General features: G+C 40.4%; 1 protein-coding gene across 1 annotated transcript; it reads left to right on the top strand.

Annotated features, from left to right (window-relative positions):
• The first annotated feature begins 6,382 nt into the window (after nt 1–6,382).
• On the top strand, nt 6,383–22,914 carry drd2a (dopamine receptor D2a). Its single transcript, XM_076100390.1, has 7 exons — nt 6,383–6,682; nt 11,895–12,004; nt 14,960–15,096; nt 17,576–17,781; nt 21,442–21,528; nt 21,767–22,166; nt 22,718–22,914. Exons 1-7 carry the CDS (start codon nt 6,404–6,406, stop codon nt 22,912–22,914), a joined length of 1,416 nt encoding a protein of 471 aa, XP_075956505.1. The 5' UTR covers nt 6,383–6,403.
• The last annotated feature ends 691 nt before the right edge of the window (nt 22,915–23,605 follow it).

Here is a 23,605-nt window from a genome sequence, read left to right on the forward strand (position 1 = left end):
TTGTTTAACAATCGCAAAGTGCACATGTTTGTTCCAAGGCACGGAGCACAGAGTGAAAGGTGTGTTTTCAAAGCAGGAAATTGAAGCAAGTAGAAATAATTATAGAGAAACTGGTATTGATCAGCAACACGTAAACCTTTGCAGATATGGAAAGGTCAATTTGCAGTGTAAGAGTAATTCTGTCAGAAAGATACATATAAAATAATGCCACATACTGTCAAGTTAAATATGGTTCACTTTATTTGGAAGATTCATTAAGCAGCCAGTTTGACCTCAAGACCAGATTTGCACCTCTGTAATTATATGAGGTAGTTTAAGTCGCTCCATTGCACTGGCACACACAGAAAATGACTCTTTCTGGTCTTATAAGGTTTTGGTTTGCTTCAGTAGTCGTTGTACAGTACCTAAACCTTCACTAGCCTCTTAAAGTAGTTGTAAAGTAGGATTTTTCTAAAACTGAACATATCTTATATTCTCTAAAATGCAACCTATTCAAGCCGTGAGCCGTAGTTCACCTCTAATCAGTTTGGTTTGTGCTCCTTTGCGTTCCTGTTCCATGCATAGGTGGCCCAGCAGGATGAAATAATCACGCAGACAAAATGACACCACACTTGGCAGAAGGCCAATTGCTCAGACATCCCTGAGCAATTTTGCTTTCCTGGCCAAGTGTCTGTTTAGGGTGTTTTCCTTGCTCAATATCTTCAAAACTAAGCACACCCAGCTGCTTGGCTTTGAACTAATCATCAGAGCATTTTACCCTCAAGTGTTAAGAATTTGGGGATTTTCTTGGGGATTTCAATGTTCACCTGAATAAGCATCAATCCTAAAGCACTTCTTAATTCTTTTGGTTTCACTCAGTTTGTACATGAACCTTCTCACTGAAGAGGTAAGACCCTGGACTTGATTCCTTCTCATGGGATAAAGGTTTCTGCTCTCACTGTCTCTCCTGTCACATCTGTGATGTCAGATCACTTTCTTATTGTATTTATAGACACACTAGCCTGGTTGTACTATTGGTGCTGATGCATTTATCACTCTCCTTATTGGTCGGGGTGAGTGATAAGTTGGTTGAATTGAGGTATTGGTAATTACCTTTGGCCCTGGATCCTTTCAAAGCAGTGACAGGCCCTGTTTAAAATTGTACCAGTCACTTAAAGACTGTCCTTTTCAAGTCGCATTGGATTCAGTTGCGCCTTTTTCTACCAAAGCAAGATGGTCCGAAAGGTCTGCACCATGATTTAAAGCAAGGCTGCTGGAGAGTGGAACACAAATGGCAACCAAAACCTCATTACCTCTCATGGCACAAGTTTGTGTTGAATTACCAGCGTGTTATATCTGCGGCTGAAGCAGCATATTTCTCCCCCCCAATCAGTAACAATAAATAGACTAGTACTTACTCAATAACAGCAATTAGCTGCTAATTATTTATTTCTCACCACTTTTTCAATTCTTTATGCAGAACAAATATATTTGATTAGATATACAATTAGTTAATCATCTACACCTCTGTAGAATCTGTTCTGCGATATTCATATGTTGCATGCATATTTTCTTTAACGCAATAAAACTGCCAGGGACTGCAGATCAAAGATCAGCCCGTATGTCTAAATCAGGCCCACTTACATGATGTTAATTAATGTGCATTGCCCCTTCTTAAATACAATAAACAAACATGGGACCATCTTGGTTAGCTCTTTCCACTGTTTCAACAATCCCCAAATCTGGTTTGGTCAAAATAAATCCTTAATTCACCAAGTTAGAAAATATATGCTGGTGCTCTCTGCTGTTGCCGGCATCATTACTAATAATAGCTTGCTGAACGAGCCTGTCGCTGCGCAACGAAAGTCGGAACAAACTTTTGAATTAGAATTTGTAGATTAAAAATTCAGCAACTGAATTGGCAATTTCTCACCAAGTTTGTTCAGAAACAGATTTATGAGGACTGAGGAGAAATTAAAGTTTACTCGCATATTTCCTCTGTTGCCAAATCAAGGGAGAGAATATGAATCACGCACATATGATTGTGGGTATTTTAGGAGCCCGAAATCCTTCAAAGTCCTCTGGTTGAAGGACTCAATCCTCGGCAGAATTAGCCATGACAACACTATGACAGACAACAGTACACACGCAGGTGTGCCTGGTGTTTAAGGCGGTTATGGCTGCACGGATCAGGCTGTTCCCAAAGTGAGCCCTTCTGCCCCTCATTGCTCTGTACCTGCACCTGACGGTCAGTAGAGTGAGGTGGTGATTGAGTGAGTGAGTGATGTCCCGGTTGAAATGCGTGCAATGGCCTTATTGTTTAGCTCTGCTAACCGTTAGCATTCTGTCAGATGACACTCATACAGAAAAATCAGTGTTGACTTCAGATGTGTGCTGCATTGTTTATTTTTTTATATTGGGTTATATTTGCTTTGAGCAAGTCATTGTTAAACATTGTGTAATTGTGATACTCATTACCCGGAGAGGTTGAAAGGAGATATACATTTCTAAAACGTTATTGTACATAAATATGAACAGAAATACAAAACACAAAGAAGTTATTCATGGGGTTCCCAGGTCACAAAGGAAAGAATCATTTGCCCACACAAACCTGTGTTAGATCCTTTAGTGCGGAGCCTCTGGCTTGACCAGCTGCCCTCAACTATTACAACTGACAGTGTTTTGGGGTGGAAGGCGATCAGGGATTAGAATTAGCAGCTCCTGCTGGACTGCAGGTGCCTGCACAAAGGTGGTAGGGATCTGGGTTAGTGTTATTCTCTAAGTAGTTGTGATATGCTCAAATATGTGGGTGTCTGTTCGAGTATCAATGCATTTAAATAACAGGGACCCTGGTTCATGTTTTAGTATTTAGAAGGTAACCACTGTTAAAGATTCCTTCTGCAAGACACTGTTTCGGGCCTTACCCCTGACTTATCTGTGGAGAAGTATATGATTACAGGTCACACAGGGGTCATTTAAAGAATACAAGATATTGAAGACAGCAGGGAGAGAGCAGAGGTTTCTGTTCATAAGCAAGCACCAGCTATCAGGCCGGCAGTGAGAATAGTCTCACGTACTGTAAGTAAGGAAGTAAACCAGGCAAATCAATAAGATTAGACAGCACAGGGCATCTGCAGGGTACACACGCAGACGGATACCCCAGAGCAATGCTTGCGCATCTTAACAGGAGCACTCCTCCCTCACCCACTTCCTTTTTTTTTCTCCTCTCACTGCTTCTGTCTAAATCCTTCTTCTGCCACCACCGAGGCCTTCCTCTGCCCTCCTCTGGTAACTCATTAATCAAGCTGTTTATTGGGCTCAGAAATGCTAAATGTCTTTGGTGTCTCATAGTGTACAGAATGTATCCAGTTGTGTACATTCTTCTGCTATGAAGCCACTTTTCGTGTCTATGCTCAGTAATGACGATCTGAAACAAAAGGCAGCAGAAAAAAATAACTTTCTCAGGTCTTAATTTACAGTCAAGTCAAATGGGCAAACCTTTTTGGAAGTGTAAGGTAATCTAATCAGTGCAGTGACATTCCAGTCCGTTGTAGGTTAGATGTACCTGACTCTATTGAAGAATTCACAAAAGAATCTGTCCTTGAGGTCCTTCAAAATCAACAGATTTTCTAGTACCTCTGAATACGAACACTGTGTGCTCATATTAGTCTTGAAAGGGCACAAAAGGATCTCTAAAGAATTTGACCTTCACAAGTCAACAGTTAACCGGATGAATGTAGCACATTTTTTTTAAAAGTCAGCGTTTCAGCAACACTCAGTTCAGGCGTTCCATATTAAACGCAAGGAGGTGACAGAAAGCTGTAGGGCGTGTTTTCAGACATCTACCTCGCTAACCTGGCGTCACATGTCAGATTTGCTAAAAATAACCTGGATGTATATGCCCCTTATTGCCTGAAGACCAAAGACATCATATTTCAAAACAAGAAAACACTGCTCAGCAGCACCATGACTTTCATATTTCATATTTCATATAGAGGTTCATATTTTTCAATGTTCATCTTGATACCTTCTCACCTGCCTGAATTTATATTGCAACTGTTTTTTCTGGTGCTTTAATTATTCCTTCTGTTCATGGCTTTGAAGAGATATAGCCAAATAATGAGGATCTCTTCCAGACTTACTTCTCTTGTAGTCCAAAACTCCCTCTGTTTTCATAGACTTTTTTCTTACTGAGCTGAAGAATAACACACAGAAAACCAAAAATGTTCTACTTAAGCACTGTATCTTTGGAAGATAACCTCTTGATTTGTCTGACTGAGCCTGCTGAAGACAAGAAAATGTGTTTTTTACACAGAACAAGGACTAGATTTGGTCCCCCATCTTTTACATTGGAGTCACATTATGAGTCAATATCTTCACTCCCCGTATGGAGAGGAGGAATGATTACAGTGGCCAAAAGCTATTTTAATGTCCATAATGGACAGTAAGCACGAAGCGTAATCCAGGGAGCATCTTGGACTTTGCAATTTCTGCATTAATGCCCTTGGCAAGAGACAGATGGTAACAGCGACGTATAACAGTCATAACCTGACAAGTACAACAAGCGAGAATCACAATGAAAAAAACATTCCTCAGAAACAATTACGTAGATAAGAAAATAATTGTTGGGTTGTGGAAATGCAATTAGGTGCAGTGATAAAAGGAGTTAGAAGTAGATGACGATGTGAAGAAGATTCTAGTCAGCAGGAGGAGCAGCAGCCTGAAAGGCTGGAGAACCAATTACAGTGTAAGTGAGCGGGAAGGAAGGAACGAAAATAGAGCTGGCGAAGTGTAGGATGACGTAAACATTAATCTAGACAGGTATGAGGGAGCTGCACTGCTATGGATTTTGTAAAATAGGATGTATTTGGATGTTTTTTTTTATGTTATTCTGAAAAGATGACACATATAACTTCATTAAGTTTGCAACAGTGGTCTACTAAACAGTAAAAGTGACAAATCAGAGAGCAGGATGATGTAGACTTCAGATATTCATAACCCAGGAATGTCCAGTCTGTGATTATACACCTTACAGCTTATGTTTTAAGCAAAATGCAGCAGAAGCGCAGTCAATTTGTGGACTGTCACTATGCGATCAGGACCTCATGTCGCAATACTAAATAGTCACTAAATATGAAGTGTTCCACCGTTGGACTGACAGACCCAAGGTCCTTAAAGGCTTGACATTAATAATACATAATGGTGTAGTGTGGCTACTTTGTGATACATTGGCTAAGCACAAACATATTCTTTAAATACTTTTTTTTTTCTGCCTGACAATGCAAGTCATACCATGATAATTTAATATTTACTGCAGTTTCAAATAGATGTAAATCGTAAATGTGCAGCGGCACTCATTACTTTGATGAAACAAAAGCTCTCATGTTGTGTTTTCCTGGCACATTTCCAGTAATGAGGGTATCCTCATATCATGGGGATCTGTCTGCCGACAGAAGGATCACATGGAAGACAGCTCCATTGTTTGTTTGTTTGATGCTATGCTAAAGCCCTAAACAGTATACCACTCCCCTTTAAGGCCCACTGTGTCCACAAGTAGCACTATGGAGCATTATTTAGATGAGCATGTCCCAGTTTTGTTTGCATCTCAGACTCTCCAAGCGTCCGATATAAACAAAACCCTCGAGGTAAACAAATGGTTTGCCTTTAAAAGCAAAAGTATTTAGTATGTTTGCTCTGCCTCAAGGATACACAGTGTGTTTCCATGTGAAGCACTCGATGTAAACACAACTGTGTTTGTATACAAGGAAACTCCACAGGGTATCACTTCTTACTTCCTGGAAAAAAAAGAATGAAATGGGAAGCACATTTACGTGCATATTAGGCAGACGTGAGCAGACACACATCAACATGCTCACGTCACATCTAAGAGGGTTTTTTTCTTGTGTTGTGTTATAACTTCATTAGTAGTTGTAAAAGAGAGTATTCTACACTGGGGGAAATATGTGGCTTTAATATCATGATATGTTCTGGTTAATGCAGACTTCCGGCTTTTGAGTAGTTTTATGTACACTCACCAGCAGCTGAACTGTATTTCTGCCAGTTCAATAAAGGAACTTTTAATGTCTTGGTTTTTCACTTTAGGTTCATTCAAGGTTTTTTATGGTTATCATTTTATCAGAAGGAAGTATGTTAAATGCCTTCTACATCATTTTATTCGCATTTGGAATATCCACTATAATTCAGAATAAAGATGCACCCAGTACTACGTTTGGCACGGTTTAAGCGATTAATAGACAAATGGCCTCTGCCTAGCAATTACTGCAGGAATACAGATTATCCAAAAATTTAGTTTTTTGTTTTCTCCAGAAGCTGCACACATTCACATAAACACAACTACATTAAAATGCTGTTTTCTCTCTTTGTGTCTGTAGGGCCCGTACTTGGCCTTCGTCACTCACAGCTAATGGATGTCTTTACCCAGTATGCCTACAATGACAGTTTCAATGACAATGAAACATGGAGCTTCAACAAAACAGATCAAGAGCAGAAGCACCCTTACAACTACTATGCCATGCTGCTTACTCTGCTCATCTTCGTCATTGTCTTCGGCAACGTGCTGGTGTGCATCGCTGTGTCCAGAGAGAAGGCCCTGCAGACCACCACCAACTACCTGATTGTCAGCCTTGCTGTTGCTGACCTCCTGGTGGCCACACTGGTTATGCCCTGGGTTGTCTACTTAGAGGTAGGATACACAACATTTACACACATACTGCACACTCTTTGTACATAGATACCTTGACATGCTCCGAGCAGCCGACATGCTCTCCACATCTGTAAAGCGACAGATTACATCTTTTTTTCTCTGTTATCTTTTGTCATTGAAAACAAAATAAAGTGATTTGCAGACTTGCAGGATAACGTCTATGAAAAGATTCCTGTTTTTATAGTATCTCCATTATAACGAATGTGTCTACCGACAACAACACATCAGAAGGTAGGCTCTGAAAGCAAGAAACACAAAATGAGCAACGTTAAAGACAGAATACCATTTGGCATTAGAAAATAGGATAGCATATTATGCAAACAACAGGCATTTATATGAAATCTGGTGGCAGAAAAATACTGGTGAAAAGGTTTTTTTCAGCCAAGCAAGCCGTCCGCAGTTATCAGCAGGTCAGAGGCTTAAGGTGGCACAAGGGTGACGGCTGATATGTTCACATCAGCATTGTAAATATCAGACCTGCAGTGGTTAAAGACCTGCAATGTAGCAACACTGACAACATCAAAATGTCAGACTGGTGTATTCAGTCAGAGGTCAGATGTCTGTGAATAATCTTTCCTAATTCTGGGATATATCATTTTGCGTTCACTGCTGTGTGGGATAATGCAGACCTGCTTTTTTGTTTGTTTCTTTAAAGCAGACACATCGATGCCTGCTAACCAGTGCAACCTAAAACAGAACAGAGACTCGGGTCTGCATAGAATAATCTCCAATCGACCAAATCAATAGCAAGCAGGATGTGAGCTATTTTTCAGACGAGTCTCTTTCTATCTCTTGATCGTTGCTCATTTCTTCTGTCTATCTTCTCACTCCCAGCATTATTTCTGACCATCAGGCTTTAGGTCACGCTGTCTGATGTAGAGAAAGGCAAACTAAGACTACAGGGACTCTAATCCTCCTGTGCCTCTCAGTGATTCATGATAATTATGACACTGATCAGATTACAGTGTTTAAATCAATAGGGTGTCATGGTGTCTGCCTGTCTCCACGGATGTATGTTTGTACGTACAGCACAGTGGTGACTAGCATTGTATCAAAGTCATCTTACAGGGATAGCAATAATGTTTTTGGGTAGTGTTATAAATTACCCTTTATACCCGTTATAACTTTTTTTGTGATCAAAAGCTTGTTTACCACAAAGTATGCAACCTGCACACTGTTTGTTTTTTATCAGAATTATTTACTTGGGCAGCTGAGTCCACACAGAGGGAGCCTACATTAAAGCAATGTAGAAATGAGAAAAATTACAGTTTGCCTCATGTCAAAGCTCCACATTGTAGCATAAAACATTCTCAATAAAATATGAGTTTTGATATCATAGCAGAAAAGTGAGTCCCTGATGGTGTGAGGTGTTATAGCTGCACAGGTGGACAACACATTTCGAGAGTGGTGATCCCTGGAGCCGCTCTGAAACTTTCATAAAATATAAGTAACACAACAGTGACACAGATTTGCCAGTTGGGTTTCCTGTATTTCTATAGTGCTGGAGACATGCAAACAGCATGAGGCTACCAAGATGCATATTCAGCAGTCAGCTGCTTTCTTGTTGCTGCTGGCATCCGTGCTTCTTTCAGTTTATCTTTGGAAAAACACACATTTTATTTCGTCATAATAAAGACAGGAGCAATCATCAAACGCAGAACTTGTCATCACACATTTTTGGTCTCCAACCTGAGATAACCATGACATCATTATGACATCGTCAGGGGAATTTTCTCAGCTCACACCAGAGCCACAGATAACATATTCAATCATGTTCACAGGCTGAGTAGTACTCCTAATGATGAGTATCAGTCATGTCTAAAATCTGCAGAGTGCCCCTTTAAAACAGAAAAGAATACACATGATTTGAAAAGTTTAAAATGTATCTTCTGACCAATTTGTCATTAAACGTTGAGGAATCTGGTGTTTCTTATGTGTTCTGTTCCTTGAGCTCATTTAAACTGGACACAGTGAGGGTGGATCTATACAGTGTAGGATTGTAGCTATTTTTCTTAAGTTATTTAACGGGCTGAATTTCAATTTTTAATTTTGTCACACATTATTCATGTGAGCCACAGGAATCCATATCTAGATCAAAGAGTGCCATGATTATTATTTTATTCAGGCTTACAATATAATTGATTCCAGCTCCATCTTGTTCTCCTGAACACTGTTCCGGGGGGTGCTTATGGTTTCCTGTGCCAGCTGATTCTGTGACAATAAAATAGAGAGCAGACCTGTTTAAGTTCAGTTCAGTTTCACAAGACTCCAACCATCTTCTTTTTTCATCCTTACACACTAATAACTCCAATTTGGGTGAAAGCCTCCTCAGATTAATATGCTGAGAACTAAATACTGGCGTTTTATCAAAGTCAAAATGGATTATCCAGCATGTGTTTGGAGTGGGATGGGACGGTCAACTGATTTTGGTGTGTCAGCCCTCCTGCTAATGTGAAGTAACATAGACAGAGAATTGTATAAATCCTTGAACATAAGAATATTAGGTAGGAGTGGGACTGTTGATATTTAAACATGTATATGTAATATATTGTTGGAGACTCAAAATGGCTTGCAACTATTTTTGTCTGGGAGAATTTTATTTATGCATTTCAGGACAAGCATCTCCCATCAGAGACACGGACAAAATCATGCAGCTTCAGATAATGACAACAAACACTTTGCTGTACAATATTGTTCTTTTGTTTGTCTCTTCTTTGTTACAAATAACAACCTCCAATCCCACTGCAAATATGCACTCCTTTTTCTTCTTTATTTACGGCAGACATTTTATTTTTATATATTCTAGTGTCAACGGCCGTGGCTGTGACTAAGTTTCTCCTGTTTAATAATGTATCAGCATGAACTTTAGTGAGAGCTTAGTCACAGAGTGTGGGCAGGGCAGTCTACTTGCCCTTTATTATTAAATGCTGAATTAGCATTAATTGCCACAGTTTTCGCTTTCTGTCAAGTGTGACTGATTAGAGAGCATATGGAGAGAACTTTGTGCATGGCTTGAGGATTCAGAGCTTGTTTAAAATCAAAGTGAATTAGAACGAAAGCTACATACAAGAACAACACATGTAAAGCCAGACAACCAACAATTGGGCTACAAAATACACTTAAACATTTCCAAGGAAAATAAAAAAAAGTCCAGTTTAAGATCAGCTTACAGTTCATTCTATTAAAAAGGATCATATACAAAACCAAGATTAATGTGTATCCATAGATGAATATGATCATCCATCCATCCAACATTGTGACACAGAGATAAATGATAAGTAGTATTTGACATGAAAACTGCTGTTTGACTCGTCTACTTAGTCTTAGTTTTTTTATGCAAGCACCGAAACATGAATGGTCTTATATTTATGAAGTTTGTTATGAAAGACAGACAATTTTAGATGAAAGAGCAGAGAGCGTAAGTTTCCTTTCACTCTCAAATTGAAATTTTTCAACCACGTTCTCAGTTCCCCAGACCTTGGTATTGCATTTTCAATTTGCCAACACCTTACCTTTGCAAATTAAATCAGAATGCTGATACATTCCAAATGATCATAGCTATGCACAGTGTGTTGTTATAAATGGAGTTTAAAAACTCCCACAGTCTTTTAGCATATGTTTGTTTTGATTTCATTGCCTTAAACAAGCATTAATATCCAGCGAACGTGTTTCCCCACATTGATAGGAATAGATCCGTGTTGCAGCCACAAGGGTCTCTAAATGGTTTTCAGGTATTGTGCGGCTCTTTAATTTGTTACGGGCTGCAGCACTGATGTGGATGTAAAAACGCACGGTTGAATGGGTGTAGCTGGTGAGAGGAGCTACCTGTGGATTGTCGTATACCTGTAAAGATCAAGAACAAGGAAATTAAGTGATGGGAGAGAGGGAGAGAAACAGAGGATAGTGTAGAGATACTGGGAAGACAGACTGAAGCAAAAGGAAACATGCAAAAGAAGAAGAGAAGAGAAGAGAGGTTGTGACAGAGAGAAGGACGCTCATCAGGCTTTCAGATGATTCACAATCACCACTAGTGTCGTGCTCACTAGCAACCACAATAAGCTGTCGTTTAATTTTATAAAGACATGTCTTAGTGACATAGAGCAACCTGCCACAGAGAGGTAAGAGTTGCTCCCCGACTCTCATATCTCTTACCTTTATCAGAGCCGTGGGAGGAAGCAGGTAGGATGTAGTGACAGGCAAGGTGGGTGGCAGCGGGCAGCTCAGCATCACCGATGATGGTGGTTTCATCTTGGGGTTTGACTATGAATTTGAGAGCAAGAGTTTTGAATAGATTGAAAGGCACCTGGGGCAGCAGACCAGGATGCATGCTAAAGGATAATTACCTCACTAACACTAAGGGTGCCTATAGTTTTGCTGTAACCTATAGTGTTTAATTCCGCCTGTTAATTATGTGTGTACTTGAGTCAAAACTAGAAATGTTTTGCGTTCTGTTTAATGTTTCATTTGTCGGTTTTCAAGTTTGTGTTTGTGTTGTCTTAGGTGCTTGTTTTTGATTGTAACACGCACTGATTTTAGGATTTTGAACTGTAACGTGTAACTTCAATGATCACTTAAACTATGAATGCCCATCAAGGGAGTGGTGTTGGAAATTTGCTTCAGCTGTAATTGTACATTAGTCACTGCTTATGTTACTGTCAATGTTATTCTGTACAATAAATATGTCCCCTACAATTAAAAAAATAAAGTCAGATAATCGTTCCACCATGTCAGGTGTAACATTATTTTGATAACATCAATAGACTATTTGGATTCTGTGAATATTGTAAAATGGACCTGCAATTAATCACTTCAGTTGAGACAGCTGTTCAATCCGTTTCCTATCAGACACCACCATTTACAACTGAGAACATTCTGATTTGTATCATGCTTATTCAAGCATGATAACGGCATGACAAACCAACCACTAATTGATTTCCCAGGACCTCGTAGTGTCGGGGCTAAATGTACTGACTGACACTCATTCATTCTTTTATTCTTTCATTTCATTCATTTTTCTATTCCTTCTCTTGCTGTTCTTGATGTGGAAATGTGAAAAAATACACAAGGAGGCTTTATTACCGTGATTGCTTTTTGATGAAGAATTAATACATATTGCTTCTGCCAATGTGCAGCGTTTCTTTCTGTTGACTGTTGCTGTAAACTGCCATTTGTTGATGTGTTTCTCTTCTAGGTAGTGGGAGAGTGGCGCTTTAGCAAGATCCACTGTGACATCTTTGTCACTTTCGATGTGATGATGTGCACAGCCAGCATCTTCAATCTCTGTGCAATCAGCATTGATCGGTGAGTTTGCCAGTGCATAGATTGTTTAGGGCTGCCTCTCATGCTTTCTTCATTGATTTTCTAAGGAAATCTTTAAGAGCATGACCATCAAAGCTCATATATCTATATACAGACTAAAAACGTTCATTTCACACCATTCACAACACCTTTATTTTATGTATATCTATATGGTGCGCACTCGTCGTAATTACTGGCTGCCAGATGTTCCAGAGTTAGAAATTTGAATATCTTAAAATGCTGCAATATCTATAAAAGTGTGCATAATGTATGTAAGTGGCTGTGTTTCTTCTATGAGTGGGCATTTCTTTTGGGCATGCATCATTACTCCACCTTTACAAACTGTAGGCTTGTTGGTTTGTGTACAGCGCACGTAAACAGGCAAGAGGCTGTGTGTCACAAAGTGCTGTTAAAACTCCAATCGAGACACATTTTCCAAATGCGCTGTCTACATGTCCAAAATTCTTAGCCACAAAACCCAAATTATATCGGCACATCTTGAAATGCTCCATTCGGAGTAAGGCCTGAAACCTTCAGAATGTCCAAAGGGAATATGATGTCAACATGACCCGTATCAAATTCAGAACATTGCCATATTCAGAATAATAGTGGAATACGAGTGTGCATGTCAATGTAGTCTCTTTTGGGGGTAGCTACAAGTGCAACAGAGCACACTTCTATTACTGCACATCTGACCCGCATTCATCAGTGATGATGGGTATGGTTAGAGGTGCAGCAGGCTTGAAACTCTCAGACAGAGAAGGCAGTGAAACACTTCTTTTCAGCCTGATGTTAAGGCTATCTGTAATAATGGGGAAGAAATCTATATATTTAAACTTCCAAATCCATTCAACCCTAATGGAAACAACAGTTAGATGTAAGAAAATATGTGTATGAAATATATGAAACTGAAAACATGTGTCAAGTTGATATGTTAATTGTGTTAGCGAGCTTACTTTCAAATTCAGCCAATACGGTGCAACATTTGCATACCTTGACAGTTGTGTCTACAGCCACCAAAATGTGCTCTCCTATAGCTAGTTTTTGGTCTCTAAAAAAATCCTGAGGGAAATATCTGTCTTCAGCTCTTAAATGCTCCATTGTATTCACCAGCAACTCACTAACTGTAACTGTCTGCTTGGTGCAGCGCAGGTATTGTAAAGTGGATTGTTAGAACTTTTCTGCTGCTGCTGAAAACAATGCAGTGAGAGTAAATCGATAGAATAATGTTGCCTTTAAAACAAAACAACGAGCAGAAAGGGAACTACAAAGTTAAGTGATCATTCTCTGTGAGTGTGTTATTACGAGCGACCCCTTGCATCCACCTATTGATTTGTTTTAATATAAAAATATTGATTATAGCAGGAATTTATATAGTAACATACACGCTGAACTCCCTATGATATGCCATTAATGTGACATAAAATATGATTATGATGATCCTGAAAAAATAGGTCTGGAGTCATGAGAGTTTCCCCGACATCTCCGATGATTTGAGCTGTATGACCTGTGAATAAATGCAAGATATCCCTCTCATTTGGTCTGCAGAAAAGCATAAACATCTGTGGACTTGTCTTGCCTGTGCTTGGTAGCGTGTCACGAGATTTAATATGAGAGACAATATGTTGCTTTTACGATTGTTCTAATTACAGGTATACTGTATTTACTATATGTGATTGGCAACCCTTCAATGAATTTGGATTATAGATTAAAAGCTGTACTGTAGCAACACTTGATGTGGGAGGCAAAATTGTGCATCCCTTTTATTAAGAACTGCAGCTGTAAGGCACATATCATTTATGCTGCTATTTATGGCAACTGTTATTCAACCATATGAGAAGAAAGGCCTTTATTCACATTAATGGTAACGATTCATTAATAATGAATCAAACCCAGCGCAGATTCTCCCTTTAATTACATTAAATTCCCTGTGAAGTCAATAAATGTCCTTCTTGTCTCATAAGTCATTGACAAAGCTGACTTCATAGACACCATCTTACTGTAAATTGTTCTTGCATCTGTGTGTAAGTACACTGAGAGCAACTTAGACTATCTTTGTGTTGAGTTGTCCATTTTTAGGGAATAATTGCACGCTCAATTTCACAATGAATAACATAGTATTTTTCCTATGCCTGATCTTTTCTGAATCTATGTTGTGCTATCTCTGTGTTGCTAAGTGTAATCTATATCCAGCCCCAAAATTGTGATTCAGGAGCAAGTGAACGAAAAAATTTAACTGTCAGTCATGTTCTGGAAATACACTTTTATTTTGGCCTTGCAGCAGCACTGTACAATATAACTGTTGGGCCTGTTGGTCAGGTTTTTCCCATACCCAAGGCTTCTTTTACCCAAGACCTTGGTACAGTTCGTTGCACAATCCTTGACAACAAACATAATACAATTTCCTTAGATTTATTCTTATTTATCTTGTGTGTTTCCATAAAGAAACCCAAACAAAACAGTCTTGTCTTTTAAACCAAATTGCACAGAAATCGATGCTTGACACGGGGTATAAAACTGCCCTGGTGATTACAGCAAGCTCACTCATAAGGTCAACCAATGCAGCAAGCTCCCAGGTCTTTCCTGGGAGAAAAACTCTACGTTACAGTTCCTCCTCTTCATGTAAACTGCAGTTCACAGCACAAAGCTGTTTCCAAAGCGCCTAACCAACATCAAACACGTCCTGATCAAAGATGACAGGCAAGATCTCTTGGTTTTACCACTTGTAGGCTTCATGTTCTCGGTCCCCTTTTGAGCTGAAATCCATTGATGAAGAAAGAGAACTAGTAAGAGAAAGGGAATACATTTAATAAAATTTAACATGAATAAATTCAAACCATGCAAATTTTACGAGAAAGATTTTTTTCATAGTTTCCCTGTTGTCTTGTAGAAAGGTGTTTTTTGATGTTATTTTCGTACATTCAAATGAAGTGGCTATTTTTTCTTCACCCCTTACAGTTACACAGCAGTTGCAATGCCAATGCTGTACAATACTCGCTACAGCTCCAGGAGAAGGGTCACAGTAATGATCTCTGTGGTGTGGGTACTATCTTTCGCCATATCATGCCCCCTATTGTTTGGCCTAAATAACACAGGTAAGAAAGGGTACGATTCATACGATAAATGTTTTTCTTTATGGTGTGTGACTTAAATTGGAGGAGCAATAGCGGTGCCATACTGTATTATTCATGGGTGCATCCACTGCACAGTATAGTACAGCATGTACAATATAGACACATTGTAAAGATAGCTGAAGTATCTATTCTTGCCCATGTTTTCATTGCACATTCTACAATTCAGCATTGTGTTACAAAAGTGAATATAAGCTACCCATGCCAGCAAACAATTACCTCATGTAACAAGCGAACTATATCCCTTTAGGTTGCTTATTACACAAAACATGGGCTTTAACGTAGGATTACAGTTAAAGCAGATTAAGGGCTTCTAAGACATGTTGCTGACCAGCTCCTGTGGCTCGATTCCTGTCTCTTTGAAGCTTCACTCATCCCTTTGAGTGCATTGATGTGACGTTGATTCTGCCGGAACTCAGATGTTTGGATTTGTGAGCCCCACACACGTTTTTAAGTTGAGGAGTCACAGTTTACCACTGTGAGCTTTGAGAAATCTGAAAGCAGAGAACCATGACCAGCAGGAACCGCTAAAACTGAAGCAATTTGTTAATATCAACTCATATTTAACATGTTTTTTTTTATTTATTAAAAGCATGTAAAACTGTGGCGGGTGAGCACATTTGTCAGCGGTCACGATCGATCATTTCAAACACTTTAATTGATTACAATGACTTTCTACTTGTGTAAACAGACTGCATCCTCTGTAGTGCTTTTACCCAAAGCACTGTTCAATGTGCCTTCTATTCACCCACGCACACACAGTCACAGGTTTGTGTGCTTGGCTGCATGCATGTGTGAGAGTGTACATTTGGAAAGTGATTCAAAATTAAAGGGATATTTGAGCCAATTAGCATGCAACTTCCAAGTTGGGGGAATCAAGCACTGAAAAGCACTGTATCCTACATTTCCCATGATGCCTGCCCCCCGTGTGTTACACAGGTTTCCTGTTCTTAAGATTACATACAAATAACAGAGTTATTTTGAAGGGTTATCTTTCAGACTTAGAAGATATTATATTGTTCTCAAAGGCTGAATAGGAGTCCTACTGACAAGGAAACAGAATTTCATTTGTAAAATTGGGCTTCCCCTTTAATGGACAACCCGCTCTGTCTCCTGAGCCACAGCCATCCTGAAGTGTGAAGTTAGCAAGTTGTGAACATGAACTACGCAATTACTGTGACATCTACAGTATCCATGACAACTGTTGCTAGCCTGTGTGGCAACAATTGTTGCTTAATCTGGAGTTGCCCTTTAGGGACTGAAGTTTACTGGGTCCATTTTTGCAAAGAGAAGTGAAGCCCTGCCACTTTCTGGTGGAACACCACCTTATTTCGGAAATAAATATGTCTGGTAGTCAACAGTTTTTTTTCATCCCGTTTGAATTGTGCCATGAATTACACATATGTTTGTCAATTTGAAATACAATTTTGCACGTCCGGAAAGTCGCATTTTGTAATAAAACTAATAAAGTATAAGACTGAAAATACCTCATTAGAAACACTACATACCAAAAAGTTGTGCAGTTGACATCTCTAAATAAAGCTACAAAGCCTGTGCGTTGCATACTGGAATGTACATGAACAACTTGTCTTGCTCGTTCTTTTGCTTCCTGGCTGATAAAAAGAGTCACTGGGTAAAACACATCAAGTAAGACACTGTGATATACAGTATGTGCATGGAACATAGCTAAATTACCTATCTAGCAAACCAAGGTAATGGACATGCTGGTGTTGGTCACATACATTGTGAAAGAAGAGTTATAGTTGAGCCATTTCACACAACACTAAAATCATACTAAATTCTTCAATTGCAAAATTATTATATATTATTATCGTTAACATTTAATCTACTAACATCGTATGTGTATGTTCACTACTATACATATTTTTTCCGAAATGGGGGACACCAGAAGGGGAAGGACTTTGCCTCTCTATTGCGTTCAGGAATGAACAGCTCTGTCCAAACTCTGTCACCTGTGTGTGTGTGTGTGTGTGTGGGTGTAGGTGTGTGTTTGTGTAGGTGTGTAGGTGTGAGTTCTGATGTGAAGGGAGTTAAATAGCCAGTGATGTAGCTCAGGGCAAATTTGGCCGGCTTTAAAAGTAAATCAGCATCATCTAAAATTAACCAGTGCAGCCAGTTTAAAATTGGGGTGATATCATCTGTACATTTGGCACCAGATAGAAGCCCGGTGGTAGCCTCCTCAATCAGCTTTAAGGCAGTTTTGAGTGAGGTAGGTTGGATTAAGGGATTTTATTGTTGTAAGGGAATAAGCGAGTTTTCAAGAGATTGAAATCAAAGAGCAACCCTTGGTTCTTAGCTGCAAGTTCAGGCCAAACAAAGTTCCCCATTTGATTGTCAAAGTTTTCCAGTGCAAAAAACAAAAAGGAAAAGAAAATTGGGGTTTTGGGGAGGGCCTTTATTCACCCTTTGCTTATCTCCACAGCTACACGTGATGAGTCTCTCTGTGCGATCGCCAATCCGGCCTTCGTGGTATACTCCTCCATAGTGTCCTTCTATGTTCCCTTCATCATCACTCTGCTGGTGTATGTGCAAATTTATGTGGTACTGAGAAAGCGCAGGAAACGTGTCAACACCAAACCGAAGCGCGTCTCTCAGGCTGCCCAGCCGGATGGGGCCACTTCGCTGAAGGTGAGCTTGCAATATAGCTGCAGTCATAAAGTTATTACGATTAAAAAATTAAACAGATTCATTTACACCTTTTATTATCCTAGAGTCTTCATTTTTCTATACTGTCTGGGCATTTTAGAGAGATGTCTTTTATGACCACCGTGAAAAAAGAGGTAATTTGTTTATTTATGAAACTGCAATCAATAATCTTCTCAACCCAATTATACTTGATGGTTTTATGGATGGTCATTGGATTGCGTAACAACATACCATAAAGGGGAAAACCCAGACAAGAAGAGTATTTGTCTTTGGAAAAACAGTGAGTAACATTAAAAGGGCAAGGCTCAGTTCTAACTCACACAGGCTCCGACCTCTACTGGACTTTATGGGTAATGCTCTCTTCCAATCATGAGCATGCGTTTACCCACCCACCCATATACCATAAACTGTATATACGAAGTGGGCGTAGTCCTCGTGACATCATTCACTGGTTTGTGTACTGCCGTTATGAAGCCCAGAGTTTGGCGTTTTGGTTGCGCCATCTTGGCTTACGGCCGTCGCCATCTTTGGCTTTTTGCAACCAAGTTGCAAAATCCCAAAAGTCAAAAAGTGACCATATTTTGACTGGGGAGTTGTGACAGAGACCCCGTATACGGCTCTTGTAGTGGTAGGGACCTGTCAATTATAAGGTAGCCCGCCCTAAAGCATACTCTAAGCATAATTTACTGAATGAACATCATGCTCTATTGAAGAAGACTGGAAATTAGGGATTAAGACCATGAACTCATGTTTACAATCTTTACTGAGGTAATAAATAAAGTGAGAGGAAGGGTAATTTTGTCAAGAACTTCCATACAATCAAAGTTATTTTTGCAACCAGAGCAGTTGCCCCCTGCTGGCCAGTAGAGAGAATGCAAGTTTAAGATACTTCAGCATTGGCTTCAGTTTTATCAGAACTGGAGGTTGCTGCCTGATTTGCACACTGACTGCCTACCTCCACAGATGGAGTTGCTGCTTCAAGAATCTCATCAGTGCCCATCTTCACAGGGCCTGCTTTAAGTGCCTCGGCATGGATCACGCAAAGAGTGGTGTTCAGCAATCACCAGCCTTCCCAGCATGCCGAGCACTGCCCAGGATTTGACGCCAGCAGCTGTTTACATCTAAAGCTTAGATCTGATGCTTTGCTGCAATAAGAGCGAGCTGACGAGAATGACGCTGTCGAAGGCCCCGTTCCAGCTGCCAATGTTTCGCTGCTGCCTCCCGTCATCAATGATATGACACGTCTCTGTCTGCAGATGATAAAGACAACATCTTTTCGGCATACAATACTTCAGTTTCCCATGGAGGTCCAACATCTCCCAGCTTGGACTTAAGTGATGACCACTGCGGGCCGAGTGATGTTTCTAGCCACTGTGAGCTCCCGCCATTTGTGGTTGGGAATCAAATGATTCCTTTGAAAGGACAGAGATGATCTCCTGGGAGCCCCAGTTGTTACAGATGGACTCTTTGGATCAATTTCATCTGTCACTCAGCGCTTTAAAGAGAAATTACAGTTCAGCCGTCACCTGCAGCTCATTCACTCTTAGGGAAGCTGAGGCCTTGCATAACAACACAACGATTAGAATGAGAAAGCATTGGCGGGATAGGGCACCCACTCCACTTCTCCCAGCATTGCCCACAGCACAGCCTAGGTGAACGATTCAGTTTAGCACAAAGTGGGCAACGGGTCTGCTTGGAGCAGAGAAATGACTGTCTAGGGAGCATCTCGATAGTGTGGGACGTGTTTCCCAGGCGCCCCCAAACAACGCAGTGGTGAGGTTTTGCACCTCCTTCCTCATTCCGTTTGATGTTGGTAATTAATGACTTAATTAATAAATAATAAATGTTACGATTTAATTTCATGCTGTTGATAATGTGAAAAATGTTTTGATTGAACAATTTAGCTTTGTATAACATATTTGCCCGCCATCGGCTGATGATGCAGACCTCAGCCTTTTCCACCCTGTTGTGGTCAATAGGGTGAATCTATCCAACCACGAGGAGATGGATTACCTCTCAGCAGAGATCCAAGACCTGTTACAGAAACAGGCAGTGTCCGTCGTCCCCATTCATGACAAACAGAAAAGGTTTACTCAGCGTACTTCCTGGTTCCCAAGAAGACAGGAGATTTCAGGCCTGTCTTGGATTTTCGCATCCTAGATCTAATCTCTCGATCTTCTGCGCCTGCAGAGGTGATTTGCCAGCCTTCGTTTGGATGCAAGGAAGCACAAGCGACTTGGTTACCATTCCCCCCTCCCTGACGGGTTGAGGAGGGAACTGCCTCGGAAGAGTGGTCATTCTGATAGCTCCAAGTCGCTGAATGGTACGCAGAAGAGACTCCGATGATGGTGGCCCAGCCCTGGACCATCCCCCAGTTCTGGGGGGATCAGGAGGTGGGGGCAATATGCACGCTGCCCATTCTGGCCATCCTCTCCAGGCTTGGCTCCTGAGAGGAACAGGCTGAAGAGGACTGATCCGTCTGCTCAGGTTGTGCACACCATCCAGGTGGTTAGAGCGGGATGCACCATTGCCTGTTACAAGGCGAAGTGGTCAGGGTTCCAGCACTGGTGGGAGAAAAGGAGGCTAGATCCCCTGTTCTGTGTGGGGTCTATTCTCTCCTCTTTGCACTGTGGGCGAGAGACCTGTCTTTGGCTACCCTCGTGTGAAACGATTCCTGCAGGGGGTCAGGAGGCAAAGCACGGTATTGCTTGCCTCCTCCACGCAGTGGGAACTGCTATTGCTGCTTGAAGCCTTGGTGAAGGGTTCCTTTGAAACTCTTGAGCGCTCCTCTCTGCAAGCGTCATCTAAGGACCTATCCAAAAAATGCCTTGCAGTCTTTGTGACACTACCCTAGTTCTATAAGCACAGGCAGAGCCCAAGGGGCCTTGCAGCTTCTATACCCATCGCTGAAGAGGGTGTGGTATAGCTTAGCAGTGGTTAAGCACGTTCTAAAGGGCCTTCGTTACACCTAAGGCATTTTAAGTGTTTTTCTTTCCCCCTGTATGTAAGTGAGGTACTCTTGAACTTGAATCATGATGGCCCTCAAATAACTTTTGCATTTCTGATTATTGATTTTACTGACATAGTGCAGCTCAATTCTCTCTGCACAGGAAGTCAAGTAATAATTTTCATCCAGTGCACTGCATGCATGGTTTCACTATGTGGTGTGTGTGTGTGTGTGTGTGTGTGTGTGTGTGTGTGTGTGTGTGTGTGTGTGTGTGTGTGTGTGTGTGTGTGTGTGTGTGTGTGTGTGTGTGTGTGTGTGTGTGTGTGTGTGTGTTATAGAATGAGGTCAGGAAGTAAAACGGACATGGGAGTTTGCAGGGAATATGGCTTACACATTATTATACAATTTAATCTATGAAGTGGTTGTATGGCAGCATATTGACTGAGAAAAATAACATAATATAAATAAAACACTTATACTGTCAACCTCAGACAATTGCTTACACGCTCAAGTAGATGGACTTGCAGCTGCAGATCAGATTGTTGCTAAACCAACTTTCTCTCTTTCTCGACCAGAGCTCGATATAGCCTCACTTGACTCGGTAGGCTGTGGGACCTGTGCTTAGACAGCCCTTTTGTCAGTTGTGCTTTGACTTTGTAACCTCTCCTTGCCTGACACAGCTGCTTTCTTTTTAGGATAAGTGCACTCATCCAGAGGATGTGAGGTTGTGCACCATGATTGTTAAATCTAATGGGAGTTTTCCTGTCAACAAGAAGAAAGTGGTGTGTGCTCTTTTTTGTCATTTTGTGTTTTTTTAAGAAGTTTAATTGTTGGAAACAGTAAAAGATTTATCAAGGTGTCGCCTTGAAGTTTTCTTCCATTTCTCATTAGAAAATATAGCTTGAAAAGGCACCTTTCTGTTTGTGTGAACACAGCAAACCTAAGCTAAAGACTAAAAGTGTGATCATTTGTTATTTTAAATGAATCGTTGTTTTTTCTGCTCCTCCTGATGTTGCATAGATATTCATCAAAGATGTAGTTAATGAGGGGGAAGATCTGGAGCTGGATGAGCTGAACAACAGTGGCTGCAGCCAGAAACAGAAACAGAAACAGAAGCAGCAACCACAGTGTGCTCTTGGAGACACTCTGGCCACAAGCCACCAGCAACTGATGCCCAACAAGGCCAACGCTAGCCCCACCTCCACACCTCCCACACCTCCCGAGGAAGGCCAGGAAGCAGAAAAGAATGGAGATCCTACCAAGGAGGCCCTCACGGATCCAGCACCCATTGTTGCCAAAGCCTTCCAGACGCAGACCTTACCTAATGGCAAGACTCAGACCTCTGTGAAAACCATGAGCAAGAGAAAGATCTCCCAGCAGAAGGAGAAGAAGGCCACCCAGATGTTAGCCATTGTCCTTGGTAAGTTGGTTTACTTGTAACAAAATAAATGTTATGCATTTACTTTCATATGAATAATTTACAATAAGTGACATAAAAGTTAAATGAAATGCTGTTTTACGTGAATATGCATGTCAAAGTGGAACTCACACCGTGTGAAATTATGCATTTCCATAACCAAATAACTAATTTGTTTTAAAAACAGTGCTGGACGCTATTCAAACTCATCAAGACTAAATATTTTTTTCTCTTCTAATTTACCACAAACTAATCCTGTAATGTACACTTACAATAGAAAACATGTTTTATTTGCATAAGCCCCAAGCCCTCTTCGATCTAGGCTGCTTCTGTGTTTTTATTTCCATCTCAATTTTGTTTAGTAAGACCTAAAACGGAGCTTGAAAACAAGAAGGGCAGTGATGCAACAAAAATAAATTGTTCTAATACTTCTTATACTTAAGTCTGACTCCCATACAACTACCCAAATTGGTGTCCAATATAAGAGCCTGCTTTTTCTTCACTTTTCTGCGTCTCTCTTTTTAATATTCCCCTTTGTTCTTGTATCTCCTCAGGAGTATTCATCATATGCTGGCTGCCGTTTTTCATTACACATATCTTGAACACACACTGCACAAAATGCAAGGTTCCCGCTGAGATGTATAATGCTTGCACTTGGCTGGGCTACGTGAATAGTGCCATAAATCCCATCATATACACCACCTTTAATGTCGAGTTCAGGAAGGCATTCATTAAGATCTTGCACTGCTAAACTGCAGCCTCACTTGTCAGACTGAGGGACTGAGGGAAGAGCGATAAATAAAAGAATCTCTTCTGGCAAATACCTCATCCTGTTAAGGAAAACTCACCACAGGGGGAAACTGCGTTCTGCTTTTTTCAAGTTATGGAGCTGAGTGACTGAAAAACTGACAGTGTCTTATTGAAAGGCATGTTGGCTCTATATGTGAATTGTTTGTGGAGTCCCGTTCTCCAAATCACTGAATGTAAAAGAAAAAATGTCTGTAACAATGATCTGTTTCATGGAGAAAATAAACATGTAAAATCATTGTATTTGTCACATAAGGAGCCATCTGTGTATACCACACACATACAAGTTGCAAACTGCTATTTATTGTGTGTATGTACTTTACATTTTGATGATGGAAATTTACTGCAAATCTTATAGATATCAAGTCAGTGTTCATTGCAGTGTTAAAACTGATTCGTGAGCTCTTAATCTTAAAACCTATCACTGATTGGAATGTGTATTAAAGACAAGAGACAATTTACTTGCTGGATAATGTGGCTATGCCAATATCCACATTTTTGCAAATTTATGAACTTAAAAATCGTATTATTGTTATTATTTGCTGTACATAATTTTTATTAAAACATTAACTGTGATTATATGCCTGCAATGGGAACGTGATGCATGCTATACTGCTCCTCTACTTGACTTCTCA

The sequence above is a fragment of the Anarhichas minor genome, unplaced genomic scaffold (assembly GCF_050575085.1).
Source record: "Anarhichas minor isolate MPS153535 unplaced genomic scaffold, ASM5057508v1 ptg000026l, whole genome shotgun sequence".
Taxonomy (NCBI): domain Eukaryota; kingdom Metazoa; phylum Chordata; class Actinopteri; order Perciformes; family Anarhichadidae; genus Anarhichas; species Anarhichas minor.